This window comes from Nannobrachium achirus, assembly GCF_963921795.1.
Source record: "Nannobrachium achirus genome assembly, chromosome: 10".
Classification (NCBI taxonomy): domain Eukaryota; kingdom Metazoa; phylum Chordata; class Actinopteri; order Myctophiformes; family Myctophidae; genus Nannobrachium; species Nannobrachium achirus.
The window spans coordinates 35439232-35460783 of record NC_137819.1 but is presented as its reverse complement, the minus strand read 5'-3'; the positions used below and the strand labels follow the sequence as shown (position 1 = coordinate 35460783).

The 21552-nt window shown below is 44.2% G+C and overlaps 1 protein-coding gene across 1 annotated transcript; it reads left to right on the top strand.

Annotated features, from left to right (window-relative positions):
• Positions 1 to 998: 998 nt before the first annotated feature.
• Positions 999 to 19673, top strand: eppk1 (epiplakin 1; the record flags this gene model as incomplete). Its single annotated transcript, XM_080735427.1, has 1 exon — positions 999 to 19673. One exon carries the CDS (start codon positions 999 to 1001, stop codon positions 19422 to 19424), a length of 18426 nt encoding a protein of 6141 aa, XP_080591553.1. The 3' UTR covers positions 19425 to 19673.
• Between the last annotated feature and the right edge of the window lie 1879 nt (positions 19674 to 21552).

Sequence of the window (21552 nt, the reverse complement as noted above, 5' to 3'; positions counted from 1 at the left end):
AGTGTCCGTCCCGGTCTGATGATTGGATGATTAAAAATGTCCAATACTTTGAGGTATGTCAAGCTACACATGACAATTCGGCCCTCCAGATAAAATCATTCATTCATTCATTCATTCAGAATTCTGAAGCTCTAGAACACATACCGCTTCACTTCGAACCGAATGTATATACAGAGTTCATAGCTCTAGAACATAGAATAAAAGTTCACCGCTTCACTTCGAACCGAGGTTTGATTTTTTTTAAATATGTATGTATGGCGTGGCTCTGAGGCTAGCTATCTATGAGAGTCTGTGTGTGTGTGTGTGTGTGTGTGTGTGTGTGCGTGCGTGCGTGCGTGCGTGCGTGCGTGCGTGCGTGCGTGCGTGCATGCGTGTGTGCTAATCTTGCAAACCTCCGGACCGATCATCAGCACCAAACTTTGCATGGACACTTCCAGTATGCTACCTTCACTACTCTGATCGGGCTGAAACATTGCCCAAATATGGAGTCATGTGCCATACATCTGTCAATTTTGTCAAATGAACATGAAGTCTGAGATCCGCGACTTTCGATAGATTTCTCTTTTAAAAATAATATACTCATATAGGATTTATCTTAAAACAGATGAATCAATAAATCAATAAATACATGAATTATGTGTATATAGTACTAGACCATAGTAGTATGTTCTAGTACAAGTCATGAACATTATTATTATTGATACAAAACCTAACCCATCTTATTTACTTATTGTTGATCATCTCTACTAATGCAGTGGTTCTCAAACCTTTGAATTTCAAGGAACCCCAGAACTCAGAGAGTATACAAATGTATACTCTTGCAGTTACAAACTTGTAAGGGTCCATTTGGAACCCCACCAAGAAATCCTGGTGTCCCTAGACCCCACTTTGAGAACCACTGACCTAATGAATAAACAAATTATATAGTTTGTAACTTAATTTACACACCACTATGAACTGAAAACTAAAATTTCCTTTTTTTTCTTTTTTAGGACAATATGGACCCCACCGCTCAACAGGCGAAGCAAAATGGCCACAGGCAGTACAGTGGCCCTGTGGCAGGAATATTTCTGGAGAAGACAAAGAAGAAAATAACGATATACCAAGCAATGAAAGAACGTCTACTCAAGCCAGGAACAGCATTAGCTCTTCTTGAAGCACAAGCTGCAACAAAGTTCATCATTGACCCAGTGCAAAACCGAAAACTTACCATTGAAGATGCTGTTGAAGAAGGCATCATTGGTCCCGAGATGAAAGAGAAACTCCAAGCAGCAGAAAGATCTGTCAGTGGCTACACAGACCCCTACACCAACCAAAAAATCTCTGTATTCCAAGCTATAAAAAAAGATTTGGTCCCAAAGGATTATGGCCTGAGGCTGTTGGAAGCACAGATATCTACACATGGCTTGTTTGACCCCATTGAACAGCAATACATTTCAATTGAATCTGCAATTGATAAGGGCTACTATGAAAAGGACTTGCTCAATGACCAGATGGAGGAGCTCAGAGTGTTCTACGACCCAAACTCGCAAGACAATCTCAACTACAACAACCTTTTGCAGAAATGCATGGTAGATGCTGAGACAGGCCTGCATCTGCTCCCAGTTCGCATCACTTTCAAAGGCCTACGCAGAGGTGTGTCCTCCACCCAACTCCTGGAATCACGGATCATTGACAAAGAAATATATGACAATTTGCAGAAAGGGAAAACCACAACGCAGGATGTCATGCTGATGGAAACCGTGAAAGAATACCTTGAGGGCAAAGGCAGTATCTCCGGTGTTGCATTGCTCTCAACCAATCAGAGAATAAGCATATTCCAAGCCATGAAGCAAGGCATACTGATGCCTGGGACAGCACTGATTCTGCTGGAAGCACAAGCTGCAACTGGGTTCATGATAGACCCTGTTGGAAACAAAAAGTTCAGCGTGGATGAAGCCATCAAAAACAAACTTGTCGGACCAGAATATCATGCAAAATTGCTGGCTGCTGAGCGGGCAGTAACAGGGTACAGAGATCCATACTCAGGTGAAACCATCTCCCTGTTTCAAGCGTTGTCAAAGGATCTCATTGTGAAGGAACATGGGATCCGTTTACTTGAGGCTCAAATCGCCACAGGGGGGATAATTGACCCAATCAACAGTCACAGACTTCCTGTAGAAGTGGCCTACAAGAGGGGTTACTTTGACGAACATATGAACACCATACTGCAAGACTCAGGAGATGACACCAAAGGCTTCTTCGACCCAAACACAAAGGAGAATCTTACCTATCTTCAGCTAATGGAAAGTTGTGTCATTGACCCTGTCACTGGGCTCTGCCTCCTCCCCCTCAATACGTCAGACAAGGTGAATTTCCTCTTCATTGACTACCAAACTAAACTGTCTCTCAAAGACATGAAGGTGCAGGTGGCATGTGGAAAATACATGGGCATGACAGTATCACTGTGGGAACTGCTGATGTCAGAATACTTTAATGAACAACAAAGGCAAGACATCATTCAACAGTACAAAGAGAGGTCAGTCCCTATCAATGAAATCATCACAACAGTGCTGGAGATAATAGAGAAGTCTGTTAAAACTACTAAGGTTGTCTTTGAAGGCATCAGGGAGTCTGTCACCGCAAAGCAGTTGGTAGAGGCAGATATCATAAGCGAGGAGGTCCTGGAGGATCTTAAAATGGGAAAGAAGACAGTAAAGGAGGTTACTGAGGATGAAAATGTACACATGTACCTGCAAGGGAAAGACAGCATTGCGGGTATTCTACTCCCCAATTCGCAAGTAATGACAATCTATGAAGCCAGACAAAAGGGTAAGCTGATGCCCGGAACTGCTCTAATTCTACTGGAGGCCCAGGCAGCAACTGGTTTCATTATAGATCCCATTGGAAACAGAAAGTTTTCAGTTGATGAGGCTGTGAAGGCAAAGATTGTGGGGCCTGACGTTTATCAAAAACTATGCTCAGCGGAGAAAGCAGTGACTGGCTACAAAGATCCGTATGATGGCAAAAAAATCTCTTTGTTCCAAGCCATGCAGAAAGAGCTCATCGTACGAGATCATGGAATTCGCCTGTTGGAAGCACAGATTGCCACTGGTGGAATCATTGATCCTGTAAACAGCCATCGCATCCCTGTCCATGTGGCCTATGAGAGAGGATATTTTAACAAGGAGATGAACGAGATCCTACACGATCCAAGTGATGACACCAAAGGATTCTTTGACCCCAACACTCATGAGAACCTGACATACTTGCAACTCATGGCCAGATGCATTACAGACCCCAGCACTGGTCTGTGTCTACTGCCTCTCAAAGGCAAAAGCACCAAAATCAATATAAGTGAAAACATCAAAGAGAGATTCAGAGCTACAACAGTCATAGTCAAGTACGGAAGATTCAGCAGCAAACACACAACACTGTGGGATATTATCAATTCAGAGTACCTTTCAGAGGTCAAAAGGCAGGAATTATTCAAGCTCTACAAGTCACAGAAAATCACAATTGAGGAAATCATTAGCATCACCTTGGACATCATTGAGAGCAAAGAGATTAAACAACAAGCTGAGCTGAACTTCAAGGGACTCAGAGGAGAGATTTCTGTTGTTGATCTTTTGAAGCTAGAAATTGTGGATGAAAAAACATACAAAGGTCTGATAGAAGGCAAACTGACAAGCAACGATGTGATGAAGATGGACAATGTGAGGACCTACTTGCAAGGAACCAGCTGTGTGGCTGGAGTGATTCTCCCTTCTTCAAAACAAAAGCTAAGCATCTATGAAGCACAGAAAAAGGGCATTCTAACCCCCGGTACTGCCCTATGTCTACTAGAGGCACAAGCAGCCACAGGATTCATTGTCGACCCTTTGAGGAATGAAAGGTTTACAGTGGAGCAGGCTCTGAAAGAGAATTTAATTTCCCCACAAATGTATGAAAAGCTCTTGTCAGCAGAAAAGGCAGTCACAGGCTACATTGATCCATATAATGATGGGAAGATTTCAATTTTCCAAGCCTTGAAAAAGGACCTGATTGTGAAGGACCATGCTATCCGTTTGCTTGAGGCACAGATTGCCACAGGTGGAATCATTGACCCCCTGAAGTGTCTACACTTACCACTAGAAGTTGCTTACAGGGAAGGATACTTTGATGCTGAAATCAATCAGATCCTGTCAAGCCCGAGTGATGACACAAAAGGATTTTTTGACCCAAAGACTCAAGAAAATCTGACATACAAGGAAATGCTGGGTCGATGCTTAAAGGATCCAGAAACAAGTCTGTTACTCCTGCCACTGGATGACGAGGCGAAAACTACTGACATAAAGGATAAAGTGTATACTGACACAGAGATAAAGCAAGAATTTGAAAAGACAATTGTGAGCATATCGGTGGGTCAATATTCAGGTCAATCTGTTTCACTTTGGGACTTGCTTCACTCTGGATACTTCACGGATGACCAGCGACTAGAGTTAATTGAGAAATACAGAGCAAGGATTGAAACCATTCAAAGCATGACTATAATGGTGATTACCACCATTACCAAATTGGAGCAGAGTGAAGCCCTTAAAACAACAATGGGTCTGAGGAAACCAATCTCAACAAAGCAACTTTTGGACTGTGAAATCATAGACATAAATACATTCAACAGCATAGAGGAAGGGAAACTGACTCTTGAACAAGTAAGTCAGAGGGATTCGGTAAGAGGATACCTCAAAGGAACTGGAAGTGTTGCTGGAATTCTGATTCACCCATCTAGACAAGTAATGAACATCTATGATGCAAAAGAAAAAGGATTGCTGACACCTTGTACTGCACAGGTGTTACTTGAAGCCCAGGCAGCGACAGGATCCATCATTGACCCTGTCAAAAACAAGTTCTACTCAGTTGATGAGGCAGCAAGAGAAAAAGTAGTCGGACCAGACATGCATGAGCCACTGCTCTCAGCTGAACGAGCCATCACAGGCTATGTGGATCCTTTCACAAATGCAACAATCTCACTGTTTGAAGCCATGAGTAAAGGTCTAATTGAAAAAAGCTATGGCACTCGCTTACTTGAGGCACAGTTAGCTACGGGAGGCATCATTGACCCTATTCTGGGACATAGGCTTCCCGTTCACATTGCCAAGATAAAGGGCTTCCTTAATGAAGAAATGAGAAATAAATTGACAGATTCCAATGATGACACAAGAGGATTCCTCGACCCGAACACCAAGGAACGCCTCACTTACATGCAACTGAAAAAGCATTGTGAGAAAGACCCCAAGACTGGTCTTCTACTTCTACCCCTTTATGGAGAAGGATCACAAACCTTTCACACAGATGAGCAAACAGAACTCACTTTCAGAGGCAAAATGGTGGTTGTAAATGCAGGGAAATTTAAAGGAAAAGAGGTGTCATTGTGGGAAGTGTTACTATCTCAATACATTTCAAAACAAAAACGGGAGCAACTTCTACAGCAATACAAGACAGGAGCTTTTAAAATACAAGAAATCATTGAGGTAGTAACTGTGATCGTTACTGAGATGGCATCAAAAGAAAAGAAGTTTAAAGGATTGAGGAAGCAGGTCTCAGCTAGTGAACTGTATGAATCCAAAATTATCTCAAAAGAGCTCTTCACTCAGATTATAGGAGGTGAAGTAACTGATGAAAATATTAACAAAATGGAATCAATTCAGAAGTACCTTGGGGCCACTAACTGCATTGCAGGTGTAAGGGTTGAGTCAACGAAAAGGGTCATGAGCATCTATGAAGCAAAGTCCAGAGGTATTCTGACTCCAGGTACATCTCTGGTTCTCCTGGAAGCCCAAGCTGCCACAGGATTTATCATAGACCCAGTCAACAACCAGAAGCTCTCGGTAGAAGAAGCTGTAGCAAAAGGGGTGGTTGGCAATGAGTGGAAAAGAAAACTGCTTTCTGCAGAAAGAGCAGTGACCGGATACAAAGATCCCTACACAGGAGACACCATTTCCCTGTTTCAGGCCTTGAAAAAGGATCTCATTGTAAAGGATCATGGCATCCGCCTCCTTGAAGCACAAATTGCCACAGGGGGCATCATTGATCCGGTGTACAGCCACAGAGTACCTGTTGATGTGGCTTACAAAAGAGGGTATTTTGATGAGGAAATGAACCAGATTCTCAATGACCCTGATGATGACACCAAGGGCTTTTTTGATCCCAACACGCAAGAGAACCTCACCTATCTGCAGCTGGTGGAGAGATGTGTCAGAGATCCAATTACTGGGCTCAGCTTGCTGGTCATTGTCAAGAAGGGGGAGCTTTACTTCTTTGTTGATGAGGAAACCAAACTCATCCTGAAATCTACGACAACTACCAAAGCAGGTGGAAAATACCAAGGACAGACTGTGTCTTTGTGGGATCTTCTTTACTCCAAATATATCACTGAGGAGAAGAGGAGAGAACTTGTGCAACAGTACAAGTCTGGAAACATCAGAATTGAAAGGTTCTTGGAAATCATACTGACCATCATTCAACAGCAGACCATGACAACCTCAGAAGTTCCAGTGATCAAACAACAAAAGGCTGTGCCCAAATTAGAAAGCAGCACAACCACAACCACTTTCACCACCTATACAACTACGGAGACAGCTGAAACTAGCTTCCATGGAATAAGGAAGGATGTGACTGCCCAGGAACTCCTTCAATCAAAAATCATTGATGAGCACCTCTACAAAGATCTCAATGCAGGAAAAATCACAGCGAGTGAAGTGAGTGAAATGGACTCGGTACGCAAGTACCTAGAAGGAACCAACAGCATTGCAGGAGTGTATGTGCAGTCCACTCAACAGACCATGAGCATCTATCAAGCCAAGTCCAAAAGCCTTCTCACACCAGGTACTTCTCTGGTTCTCCTGGAGGCCCAAGCTGCCACCGGCTTCGTCATCGACCCAGTCAAAAACAAGAAACTCTCAGTGGAAGAAGCCGCAGCGCAAGGCGTGATTGGAAATGAGTGGAAAAAGAAATTACTTTCTGCAGAGAGAGCAGTAACAGGATATAAGGATCCCTACACAGGAGACACCATCTCCCTGTTTCAGGCCTTACAAAAGGATCTCATTGTCAAGGATCATGGCATCCGCCTCCTTGAAGCGCAAATTGCCACAGGGGGCATTATCGACCCGGTGCACAGCCATCGAGTACCTGTAGACGTTGCTTATGAAAGGGGCTACTTTGATGAGGAAATGAACAAGATTCTCAATGACCCTGATGATGACACCAAGGGCTTTTTTGATCCCAACACGCAAGAGAACCTCACCTATCTGCAGCTGGTGGAGAGATGTGTCAGAGATCCAATTACTGGGCTCAGCTTGCTGGTCATTGTCAAGAAGGGGGAGCTTTACTTCTTTGTTGATGAGGAAACAAAACTCGTCCTGAAATCTACGACAACTACCAAAGCAGGTGGAAAATACCAAGGACAGACTGTGTCTTTGTGGGATCTTCTTTACTCCAAATACATCACTGAGGAGAAGAGGAGAGAACTTGTGCAACAGTACAAGTCTGGAAGCATCACAATTGAAAGGTTCTTGGAAATCATACTGACCATCATTCAACAGCAGACCATGACAACCTCAGAAGTTTCAGTGATCAAACAACAAGAGGCTGTGCCAAAATTAGAAAGCAGCACAACCACAACCACTTTTACCACCTATACAACTACGGAGACAGCTGAAACTAGCTTCCATGGAATAAGAAAGGATGTGACTGCCCAGGAACTCCTTCAATCAAAAATCATTGATGAGCACCTCTACAAAGATCTCAATGCAGGAAAAATCACAGCGAGTGAAGTGAGTGAAATGGACTCGGTACGCAAGTACCTAGAAGGAACCAACAGCATTGCAGGAGTGTATGTGCAGTCCACTCAACAGACCATGAGCATCTATCAAGCCAAGTCCAAAAGCCTTCTCACACCAGGTACTTCTCTGGTTCTCCTGGAGGCCCAAGCTGCCACCGGCTTCGTCATCGACCCAGTCAAAAACAAGAAACTCTCAGTGGAAGAAGCCGCAGCGCAAGGCGTGATTGGAAATGAGTGGAAAAAGAAATTACTTTCTGCAGAGAGAGCAGTAACAGGCTACAAGGATCCCTACACAGGAGACACCATCTCCCTGTTTCAGGCCTTACAAAAGGATCTCATTGTCAAGGATCATGGCATCCGCCTCCTTGAAGCGCAAATTGCCACAGGGGGCATTATCGACCCGGTGCACAGCCATCGAGTACCTGTAGAAGTTGCTTATGAAAGGGGCTACTTTGATGAGGAAATGAACCAGATTCTCAACGACCCTGATGATGACACCAAGGGCTTTTTTGATCCCAACACGCAAGAGAACCTCACCTATCTGCAGCTGGTGGAGAGATGTGTCAGAGATCCAATTACTGGGCTCAGCTTGCTGGTCATTGTCAAGAAGGGGGAGCTTTACTTCTTTGTTGATGAGGAAACAAAACTGGTCCTGAAATCTACGACAACTACCAAAGCAGGTGGAAAATACCAAGGACAGACTGTGTCTTTGTGGGATCTTCTTTACTCCAAATACATCACTGAGGAGAAGAGGAGAGAACTTGTGCAACAGTACAAGTCTGGAAGCATCACAATTGAAAGGTTCTTGGAAATCATACTGACCATCATTCAACAGCAGACCATGACAACCTCAGAAGTTTCAGTGATCAAACAACAAGAGGCTGTGCCAAAATTAGAAAGCAGCACAACCACAACCACTTTTACCACCTATACAACTACGGAGACAGCTGAAACTAGCTTCCATGGAATAAGGAAGGATGTGACTGCCCAGGAACTCCTTCAATCAAAAATCATTGATGAGCACCTCTACAAAGATCTCAATGCAGGAAAAATCACAGCGAGTGAAGTGAGTGAAATGGACTCGGTACGCAAGTACCTAGAAGGAACCAACAGCATTGCAGGAGTGTATGTGCAGTCCACTCAACAGACCATGAGCATCTATCAAGCCAAGTCCAAAAGCCTTCTCACACCAGGTACTTCTCTGGTTCTCCTGGAGGCCCAAGCTGCCACCGGCTTCGTCATCGACCCAGTCAAAAACAAGAAACTCTCAGTGGAAGAAGCCGCAGCGCAAGGCGTGATTGGAAATGAGTGGAAAAAGAAATTACTTTCTGCAGAGAGAGCAGTAACAGGCTACAAGGATCCCTACACAGGAGACACCATCTCCCTGTTTCAGGCCTTACAAAAGGATCTCATTGTCAAGGATCATGGCATCCGCCTCCTTGAAGCGCAAATTGCCACAGGGGGCATTATCGACCCGGTGCACAGCCATCGAGTACCTGTAGAAGTTGCTTATGAAAGGGGCTACTTTGATGAGGAAATGAACCAGATTCTCAACGACCCTGATGATGACACCAAGGGCTTTTTTGATCCCAACACGCAAGAGAACCTCACCTATCTGCAGCTGGTGGAGAGATGTGTCAGAGATCCAATTACTGGGCTCAGCTTGCTGGTCATTGTCAAGAAGGGGGAGCTTTACTTCTTTGTTGATGAGGAAACAAAACTCGTCCTGAAATCTACGACAACTACCAAAGCAGGTGGAAAATACCAAGGACAGACTGTGTCTTTGTGGGATCTTCTTTACTCCAAATACATCACTGAGGAGAAGAGGAGAGAACTTGTGCAACAGTACAAGTCTGGAAGCATCACAATTGAAAGGTTCTTGGAAATCATACTGACCATCATTCAACAGCAGACCATGACAACCTCAGAAGTTTCAGTGATCAAACAACAAGAGGCTGTGCCAAAATTAGAAAGCAGCACAACCACAACCACTTTTACCACCTATACAACTACGGAGACAGCTGAAACTAGCTTCCATGGAATAAGGAAGGATGTGACTGCCCAGGAACTCCTTCAATCAAAAATCATTGATGAGCACCTCTACAAAGATCTCAATGCAGGAAAAATCACAGCGAGTGAAGTGAGTGAAATGGACTCGGTACGCAAGTACCTAGAAGGAACCAACAGCATTGCAGGAGTGTATGTGCAGTCCACTCAACAGACCATGAGCATCTATCAAGCCAAGTCCAAAAGCCTTCTCACACCAGGTACTTCTCTGGTTCTCCTGGAGGCCCAAGCTGCCACCGGCTTCGTCATCGACCCAGTCAAAAACAAGAAACTCTCAGTGGAAGAAGCCGCAGCGCAAGGCGTGATTGGAAATGAGTGGAAAAAGAAATTACTTTCTGCAGAGAGAGCAGTAACAGGCTACAAGGATCCCTACACAGGAGACACCATCTCCCTGTTTCAGGCCTTACAAAAGGATCTCATTGTCAAGGATCATGGCATCCGCCTCCTTGAAGCGCAAATTGCCACAGGGGGCATTATCGACCCGGTGCACAGCCATCGAGTACCTGTAGAAGTTGCTTATGAAAGGGGCTACTTTGATGAGGAAATGAACCAGATTCTCAACGACCCTGATGATGACACCAAGGGCTTTTTTGATCCCAACACGCAAGAGAACCTCACCTATCTGCAGCTGGTGGAGAGATGTGTCAGAGATCCAATTACTGGGCTCAGCTTGCTGGTCATTGTCAAGAAGGGGGAGCTTTACTTCTTTGTTGATGAGGAAACCAAACTCATCCTGAAATCTACGACAACTACCAAAGCAGGTGGAAAATACCAAGGACAGACTGTGTCTTTGTGGGATCTTCTTTACTCCAAATATATCACTGAGGAGAAGAGGAGAGAACTTGTGCAACAGTACAAGTCTGGAAGCATCAGAATTGAAAGGTTCTTGGAAATCATACTGACCATCATTCAACAGCAGACCATGACAACCTCAGAAGTTTCAGTGATCAAACAACAAAAGGCTGTGCCCAAATTAGAAAGCAGCACAACCACAACCACTTTTACCACCTATACAACTACGGAGACAGCTGAAACTAGCTTCCATGGAATAAGGAAGGATGTGACTGCCCAGGAACTCCTTCAATCAAAAATCATTGATGAGCACCTCTACAAAGATCTCAATGCAGGAAAAATCACAGCGAGTGAAGTGAGTGAAATGGACTCGGTACGCAAGTACCTAGAAGGAACCAACAGCATTGCAGGAGTGTATGTGCAGTCCACTCAACAGACCATGAGCATCTATCAAGCCAAGTCCAAAAGCCTTCTCACACCAGGTACTTCTCTGGTTCTCCTGGAGGCCCAAGCTGCCACCGGCTTCGTCATCGACCCAGTCAAAAACAAGAAACTCTCAGTGGAAGAAGCCGCAGCGCAAGGCGTGATTGGAAATGAGTGGAAAAAGAAATTACTTTCTGCAGAGAGAGCAGTAACAGGCTACAAGGATCCCTACACAGGAGACACCATCTCCCTGTTTCAGGCCTTACAAAAGGATCTCATTGTCAAGGATCATGGCATCCGCCTCCTTGAAGCGCAAATTGCCACAGGGGGCATTATCGACCCGGTGCACAGCCATCGAGTACCTGTAGAAGTTGCTTATGAAAGGGGCTACTTTGATGAGGAAATGAACCAGATTCTCAACGACCCTGATGATGACACCAAGGGCTTTTTTGATCCCAACACGCAAGAGAACCTCACCTATCTGCAGCTGGTGGAGAGATGTGTCAGAGATCCAATTACTGGGCTCAGCTTGCTGGTCATTGTCAAGAAGGGGGAGCTTTACTTCTTTGTTGATGAGGAAACAAAACTCGTCCTGAAATCTACGACAACTACCAAAGCAGGTGGAAAATACCAAGGACAGACTGTGTCTTTGTGGGATCTTCTTTACTCCAAATACATCACTGAGGAGAAGAGGAGAGAACTTGTGCAACAGTACAAGTCTGGAAGCATCACAATTGAAAGGTTCTTGGAAATCATACTGACCATCATTCAACAGCAGACCATGACAACCTCAGAAGTTTCAGTGATCAAACAACAAGAGGCTGTGCCAAAATTAGAAAGCAGCACAACCACAACCACTTTTACCACCTATACAACTACGGAGACAGCTGAAACTAGCTTCCATGGAATAAGGAAGGATGTGACTGCCCAGGAACTCCTTCAATCAAAAATCATTGATGAGCACCTCTACAAAGATCTCAATGCAGGAAAAATCACAGCGAGTGAAGTGAGTGAAATGGACTCGGTACGCAAGTACCTAGAAGGAACCAACAGCATTGCAGGAGTGTATGTGCAGTCCACTCAACAGACCATGAGCATCTATCAAGCCAAGTCCAAAAGCCTTCTCACACCAGGTACTTCTCTGGTTCTCCTGGAGGCCCAAGCTGCCACCGGCTTCGTCATCGACCCAGTCAAAAACAAGAAACTCTCAGTGGAAGAAGCCGCAGCGCAAGGCGTGATTGGAAATGAGTGGAAAAAGAAATTACTTTCTGCAGAGAGAGCAGTAACAGGCTACAAGGATCCCTACACAGGAGACACCATCTCCCTGTTTCAGGCCTTACAAAAGGATCTCATTGTCAAGGATCATGGCATCCGCCTCCTTGAAGCGCAAATTGCCACAGGGGGCATTATCGACCCGGTGCACAGCCATCGAGTACCTGTAGAAGTTGCTTATGAAAGGGGCTACTTTGATGAGGAAATGAACCAGATTCTCAACGACCCTGATGATGACACCAAGGGCTTTTTTGATCCCAACACGCAAGAGAACCTCACCTATCTGCAGCTGGTGGAGAGATGTGTCAGAGATCCAATTACTGGGCTCAGCTTGCTGGTCATTGTCAAGAAGGGGGAGCTTTACTTCTTTGTTGATGAGGAAACAAAACTGGTCCTGAAATCTACGACAACTACCAAAGCAGGTGGAAAATACCAAGGACAGACTGTGTCTTTGTGGGATCTTCTTTACTCCAAATACATCACTGAGGAGAAGAGGAGAGAACTTGTGCAACAGTACAAGTCTGGAAGCATCACAATTGAAAGGTTCTTGGAAATCATACTGACCATCATTCAACAGCAGACCATGACAACCTCAGAAGTTTCAGTGATCAAACAACAAGAGGCTGTGCCAAAATCAGAAAGCAGCACAACCACAACCACTTTTACCACCTATACAACTACGGAGACAGCTGAAACTAGCTTCCATGGAATAAGGAAGGATGTGACTGCCCAGGAACTCCTTCAATCAAAAATCATTGATGAGCACCTCTACAAAGATCTCAATGCAGGAAAAATCACAGCGAGTGAAGTGAGTGAAATGGACTCGGTACGCAAGTACCTAGAAGGAACCAACAGCATTGCAGGAGTGTATGTGCAGTCCACTCAACAGACCATGAGCATCTATCAAGCCAAGTCCAAAAGCCTTCTCACACCAGGTACTTCTCTGGTTCTCCTGGAGGCCCAAGCTGCCACCGGCTTCGTCATCGACCCAGTCAAAAACAAGAAACTCTCAGTGGAAGAAGCCGCAGCGCAAGGCGTGATTGGAAATGAGTGGAAAAAGAAATTACTTTCTGCAGAGAGAGCAGTAACAGGCTACAAGGATCCCTACACAGGAGACACCATCTCCCTGTTTCAGGCCTTACAAAAGGATCTCATTGTCAAGGATCATGGCATCCGCCTCCTTGAAGCGCAAATTGCCACAGGGGGCATTATCGACCCGGTGCACAGCCATCGAGTACCTGTAGAAGTTGCTTATGAAAGGGGCTACTTTGATGAGGAAATGAACCAGATTCTCAACGACCCTGATGATGACACCAAGGGCTTTTTTGATCCCAACACGCAAGAGAACCTCACCTATCTGCAGCTGGTGGAGAGATGTGTCAGAGATCCAATTACTGGGCTCAGCTTGCTGGTCATTGTCAAGAAGGGGGAGCTTTACTTCTTTGTTGATGAGGAAACAAAACTCGTCCTGAAATCTACGACAACTACCAAAGCAGGTGGAAAATACCAAGGACAGACTGTGTCTTTGTGGGATCTTCTTTACTCCAAATACATCACCGAGGAGAAGAGGAGAGAACTTGTGCAACAGTACAAGTCTGGAAGCATCACAATTGAAAGGTTCTTGGAAATCATACTGACCATCATTCAACAGCAGACCATGACAACCTCAGAAGTTTCAGTGATCAAACAACAAGAGGCTGTGCCAAAATTAGAAAGCAGCACAACCACAACCACTTTTACCACCTATACAACTACGGAGACAGCTGAAACTAGCTTCCATGGAATAAGGAAGGATGTGACTGCCCAGGAACTCCTTCAATCAAAAATCATTGATGAGCACCTCTACAAAGATCTCAATGCAGGAAAAATCACAGCGAGTGAAGTGAGTGAAATGGACTCGGTACGCAAGTACCTAGAAGGAACCAACAGCATTGCAGGAGTGTATGTGCAGTCCACTCAACAGACCATGAGCATCTATCAAGCCAAGTCCAAAAGCCTTCTCACACCAGGTACTTCTCTGGTTCTCCTGGAGGCCCAAGCTGCCACCGGCTTCGTCATCGACCCAGTCAAAAACAAGAAACTCTCAGTGGAAGAAGCCGCAGCGCAAGGCGTGATTGGAAATGAGTGGAAAAAGAAATTACTTTCTGCAGAGAGAGCAGTAACAGGCTACAAGGATCCCTACACAGGAGACACCATCTCCCTGTTTCAGGCCTTACAAAAGGATCTCATTGTCAAGGATCATGGCATCCGCCTCCTTGAAGCGCAAATTGCCACAGGGGGCATTATCGACCCGGTGCACAGCCATCGAGTACCTGTAGAAGTTGCTTATGAAAGGGGCTACTTTGATGAGGAAATGAACCAGATTCTCAACGACCCTGATGATGACACCAAGGGCTTTTTTGATCCCAACACGCAAGAGAACCTCACCTATCTGCAGCTGGTGGAGAGATGTGTCAGAGATCCAATTACTGGGCTCAGCTTGCTGGTCATTGTCAAGAAGGGGGAGCTTTACTTCTTTGTTGATGAGGAAACAAAACTGGTCCTGAAATCTACGACAACTACCAAAGCAGGTGGAAAATACCAAGGACAGACTGTGTCTTTGTGGGATCTTCTTTACTCCAAATACATCACTGAGGAGAAGAGGAGAGAACTTGTGCAACAGTACAAGTCTGGAAGCATCACAATTGAAAGGTTCTTGGAAATCATACTGACCATCATTCAACAGCAGACCATGACAACCTCAGAAGTTTCAGTGATCAAACAACAAGAGGCTGTGCCAAAATCAGAAAGCAGCACAACCACAACCACTTTTACCACCTATACAACTACGGAGACAGCTGAAACTAGCTTCCATGGAATAAGGAAGGATGTGACTGCCCAGGAACTCCTTCAATCAAAAATCATTGATGAGCACCTCTACAAAGATCTCAATGCAGGAAAAATCACAGCGAGTGAAGTGAGTGAAATGGACTCGGTACGCAAGTACCTAGAAGGAACCAACAGCATTGCAGGAGTGTATGTGCAGTCCACTCAACAGACCATGAGCATCTATCAAGCCAAGTCCAAAAGCCTTCTCACACCAGGTACTTCTCTGGTTCTCCTGGAGGCCCAAGCTGCCACCGGCTTCGTCATTGACCCAGTCAAAAACAAGAAACTCTCAGTGGAAGAAGCCGCAGCGCAAGGCGTGATTGGAAATGAGTGGAAAAATAAATTACTTTCTGCAGAGAGAGCAGTAACAGGATATAAGGATCCCTACACAGGAGACACCATCTCCCTGTTTCAGGCCTTACAAAAGGATCTCATTGTCAAGGATCATGGCATCCGCCTCCTTGAAGCGCAAATTGCCACAGGGGGCATTATCGACCCGGTGCACAGCCATCGAGTACCTGTAGAAGTTGCTTATGAAAGGGGCTACTTTGATGAGGAAATGAACCAGATTCTCAATGACCCTGATGATGACACCAAGGGCTTTTTTGATCCCAACACGCAAGAGAACCTCACCTATCTGCAGCTGGTGGAGAGATGTGTCAGAGATCCAATTACTGGGCTCAGCTTGCTGGTCATTGTCAAGAAGGGGGAGCTTTACTTCTTTGTTGATGAGGAAACCAAACTCATCCTGAAATCTACGACAACTACCAAAGCAGGTGGAAAATACCAAGGACAGACTGTGTCTTTGTGGGATCTTCTTTACTCCAAATACATCACTGAGGAGAAGAGGAGAGAACTTGTGCAACAGTACAAGTCTGGAAGCATCAGAATTGAAAGGTTCTTGGAAATCATACTGACCATCATTCAACAGCAGACCATGACAACCTCAGAAGTTTCAGTGATCAAACAACAAAAGGCTGTGCCCAAATTAGAAAGCAGCACAACCACAACCACGTTTACCACCTATACAACTACGGAGACAGCTGAAACTAGCTTCCATGGAATAAGGAAGGATGTGACTGCCCAGGAACTCCTTCAATCAAAAATCATTGATGAGCACCTCTACAAAGATCTCAATGCAGGAAAAATCACAGCGAGTGAAGTGAGTGAAATGGACTCGGTACGCAAGTACCTAGAAGGAACCAACAGCATTGCAGGAGTGTATGTGCAGTCCACTCAACAGACCATGAGCATCTATCAAGCCAAGTCCAAAAGCCTTCTCACACCAGGTACTTCTCTGGTTCTCCTGGAGGCCCAAGCTGCCACCGGCTTCGTCATCGACCCAGTCAAAAACAAGAAACTCTCAGTGGAAGAAGCCGCAGCGCAAGGCGTGATTGGAAATGAGTGGAAAAAGAAATTACTTTCTGCAGAGAGAGCAGTAACAGGCTACAAGGATCCCTACACAGGAGACACCATCTCCCTGTTTCAGGCCTTACAAAAGGATCTCATTGTCAAGGATCATGGCATCCGCCTCCTTGAAGCGCAAATTGCCACAGGGGGCATTATCGACCCGGTGCACAGCCATCGAGTACCTGTAGAAGTTGCTTATGAAAGGGGCTACTTTGATGAGGAAATGAACCAGATTCTCAACGACCCTGATGATGACACCAAGGGCTTTTTTGATCCCAACACGCAAGAGAACCTCACCTATCTGCAGCTGGTGGAGAGATGTGTCAGAGATCCAATTACTGGGCTCAGCTTGCTGGTCATTGTCAAGAAGGGGGAGCTTTACTTCTTTGTTGATGAGGAAACAAAACTGGTCCTGAAATCTACGACAACTACCAAAGCAGGTGGAAAATACCAAGGACAGACTGTGTCTTTGTGGGATCTTCTTTACTCCAAATACATCACTGAGGAGAAGAGGAGAGAACTTGTGCAACAGTACAAGTCTGGAAGCATCACAATTGAAAGGTTCTTGGAAATCATACTGACCATCATTCAACAGCAGACCATGACAACCTCAGAAGTTTCAGTGATCAAACAACAAGAGGCTGTGCCAAAATCAGAAAGCAGCACAACCACAACCACTTTTACCACCTATACAACTACGGAGACAGCTGAAACTAGCTTCCATGGAATAAGGAAGGATGTGACTGCCCAGGAACTCCTTCAATCAAAAATCATTGATGAGCACCTCTACAAAGATCTCAATGCAGGAAAAATCACAGCGAGTGAAGTGAGTGAAATGGACTCGGTACGCAAGTACCTAGAAGGAACCAACAGCATTGCAGGAGTGTATGTGCAGTCCACTCAACAGACCATGAGCATCTATCAAGCCAAGTCCAAAAGCCTTCTCACACCAGGTACTTCTCTGGTTCTCCTGGAGGCCCAAGCTGCCACCGGCTTCGTCATTGACCCAGTCAAAAACAAGAAACTCTCAGTGGAAGAAGCCGCAGCGCAAGGCGTGATTGGAAATGAGTGGAAAAATAAATTACTTTCTGCAGAGAGAGCAGTAACAGGATATAAGGATCCCTACACAGGAGACACCATCTCCCTGTTTCAGGCCTTACAAAAGGATCTCATTGTCAAGGATCATGGCATCCGCCTCCTTGAAGCGCAAATTGCCACAGGGGGCATTATCGACCCGGTGCACAGCCATCGAGTACCTGTAGAAGTTGCTTATGAAAGGGGCTACTTTGATGAGGAAATGAACCAGATTCTCAATGACCCTGATGATGACACCAAGGGCTTTTTTGATCCCAACACGCAAGAGAACCTCACCTATCTGCAGCTGGTGGAGAGATGTGTCAGAGATCCAATTACTGGGCTCAGCTTGCTGGTCATTGTCAAGAAGGGGGAGCTTTACTTCTTTGTTGATGAGGAAACCAAACTCATCCTGAAATCTACGACAACTACCAAAGCAGGTGGAAAATACCAAGGACAGACTGTGTCTTTGTGGGATCTTCTTTACTCCAAATACATCACTGAGGAGAAGAGGAGAGAACTTGTGCAACAGTACAAGTCTGGAAGCATCAGAATTGAAAGGTTCTTGGAAATCATACTGACCATCATTCAACAGCAGACCATGACAACCTCAGAAGTTTCAGTGATCAAACAACAAAAGGCTGTGCCCAAATTAGAAAGCAGCACAACCACAACCACGTTTACCACCTATACAACTACGGAGACAGCTGAAACTAGCTTCCATGGAATAAGGAAGGATGTGACTGCCCAGGAACTCCTTCAATCAAAAATCATTGATGAGCACCTCTACAAAGATCTCAATGCAGGAAAAATCACAGCGAGTGAAGTGAGTGAAATGGACTCGGTACGCAAGTACCTAGAAGGAACCAACAGCATTGCAGGAGTGTATGTGCAGTCCACTCAACAGACCATGAGCATCTATCAAGCCAAGTCCAAAAGCCTTCTCACACCAGGTACTTCTCTGGTTCTCCTGGAGGCCCAAGCTGCCACCGGCTTCGTCATCGACCCAGTCAAAAACAAGAAACTCTCAGTGGAAGAAGCCGCAGCGCAAGGCGTGATTGGAAATGAGTGGAAAAAGAAATTACTTTCTGCAGAGAGAGCAGTAACAGGATATAAGGATCCCTACACAGGAGACACCATCTCCCTGTTTCAGGCCTTACAAAAGGATCTCATTGTCAAGGATCATGGCATCCGCCTCCTTGAAGCGCAAATTGCCACAGGGGGCATTATCGACCCGGTGCACAGCCATCGAGTACCTGTAGAAGTTGCTTATGAAAGGGGCTACTTTGATGAGGAAATGAACCAGATTCTCAATGACCCTGATGATGACACCAAGGGCTTTTTTGATCCCAACACGCAAGAGAACCTCACCTATCTGCAGCTGGTGGAGAGATGTGTCAGAGATCCAATTACTGGGCTCAGCTTGCTGGTCATTGTCAAGAAGGGGGAGCTTTACTTCTTTGTTGATGAGGAAACCAAACTCATCCTGAAATCTACGACAACTACCAAAGCAGGTGGAAAATACCAAGGACAGACTGTGTCTTTGTGGGATCTTCTTTACTCCAAATACATCACTGAGGAGAAGAGGAGAGAACTTGTGCAACAGTACAAGTCTGGAAGCATCACAATTGAAAGGTTCTTGGAAATCATACTGATCATCATTCAACAGCAGACCATGACAACCTCAGAAGTTTCAGTGGTCAAACAACTACACCTGTAACAAATTGTAACACAACAACGAAGAGTACTTTCAGCAACAGATCCTGAATTACTCTAACGATGTCACCAAGGCCTCTTTTCATCCCAACACACAAGAGAACCAATCTGCAGTTGCTGGAAACGTGCATCGGAGATCCCCTGAATGGCATCTGCCAATTTCAACAGACAAAAGTTGAATACAAACAACACATTCTACTTTTAGGCTGTCCCCTTTCGGCCCCTTTCTCTGTATTCTTCAATGGTGAAATTAGTCGTACTCTAGTAGAGTTCTTATACCATCACATGCAAATTAATTTCAAACTGTTTTTCTTTCAATTAGATTAGAGGGTACATATTTTCATCTATTAGTCTCCTATAATGTAGTGTCATCAAACATATTTCAGCTTTAACTCATCTGTTGTAAATTGATTTAAAAATAAAAGTAAAAACGAAATATTCAAAATCAATGTGGTTTGTGGTTTCCTTGAAATAATTGACCAGAATTTCAAGCTAAAATGTATTTGAAAGGTATCCATATTACAGTGTAACTTGTTTAAACAGTGGTCTCCATGTCTCTCCAGCTCTTTATTACACATACATTTCATTTTCAGGTCAGGATACCAGTATCATTCAATCAGAGAGAACACAGTCAAGAGCTGGAGAGACAGGTTACTGAACAAACACTCTATAGCAGCGATTACTATCAGAATATAGTGCTTTAACCTTTTAACAAAAAAGGTTAATTTTTTACCCCAAAAAATCACCTGCCCAACTTTAATTTACTAATCCTGTTCTATAAAGAAACATATACAGCTTTGTCTAAAAAGAATTGGAATATTACATCATCACAAATCATCACTGACTGCGGATGTTTCACACTGGGCTTCAAGCAACTCTGACTTCAGAAGGTTGAAAAATAAATCCTTTTTTTGAGTCGTCTCGTGTAATATTCTAATATTTTGACATGTTTTTATTTTTATGTTCATGAGCTTAACAATCAAATCGATTTTTTCACAGAATTACAGAAAATAATCAACTTTTCCACATATTCAAATTTTTGAGACAAAGCTGCAATATACAGTATGTAATTTGAGAATTCAATTAACCATCAAATTCCAAGCATTACAATTATTAGTACCGGTAAATCATTTATTCGGCAATCAAAATTTCATAGCATAAAATTAACCCCATTGATATATTTTGGATCATTATTGTTTTGACACATCAGCAGTAAAAAGGTCACTTAAGGTATAACAGATTTTTCAGGTTCATTGAATAATTCGACAAAGGATATGTTCATGTTAAGTTTTTTTTTTTTAGATATCATTTGAAACAAATCAAAACATTTAGAAATTAAATCTACTTCCTGGAGTAAGTTAATGGTTTACAGTATGTTAAATCAGATGTGCAAGTTTTCCATACACCAGCTACTTGCCAACTAGCCTACATCTCAATGTCTCTATTGTTGCTGGGTGCTGACACACTAGGTCTAATCCTTTAAAAGTATGTATTTATATCATTCACCAATGCATTGAAATAAATGTCTTCACGTTGGATAAACAAAATATTCTGTATGCCAAAATGTAGGTACAATGATATGTATTTTGGCTGTAACTTCTAGCCTGGATTTGAACCCAATTCTACTACCATTGAGCTGATAGAGCCTGCCTGCTTGCCCAGGTGATATATTGAATCTTGACCATTAGGTAAAAAGCCTTGCACACTGCTGCGTTTTTCGGGCCGAATATCGGAGTGAATTTCAGAGCACGCAAATAAAAAAATCAACCTCACGTTGTGTCAGTCACGTTTGCACACTGCCGCCCGTTTCGCGCACCACTCAGTCCCTTGCTCTCTCTATCTCCCTCTCTCTCCTTGTCCTGAAAAACGCATTTCGCAACGAAAAACGCAGCAGTGTGCAACCACCTTTAGTCAGATCCTGTTTCTAGTTAAGACATTACCTTTGACACAATCTAAATGTCTCAACCAGTGTTGCCAGATGGAAAATGTTGGATTATCGTACAGGAGACTTCAAATTATCGTTTACTATTTGAAAGAAAACTATCGTACCACAAAAGATAAATCACGTGTAAATATGTAATTTCACAACAACAAAAAAAGCCTATGTAAGCAACAATCTTGTTTGAATCTCC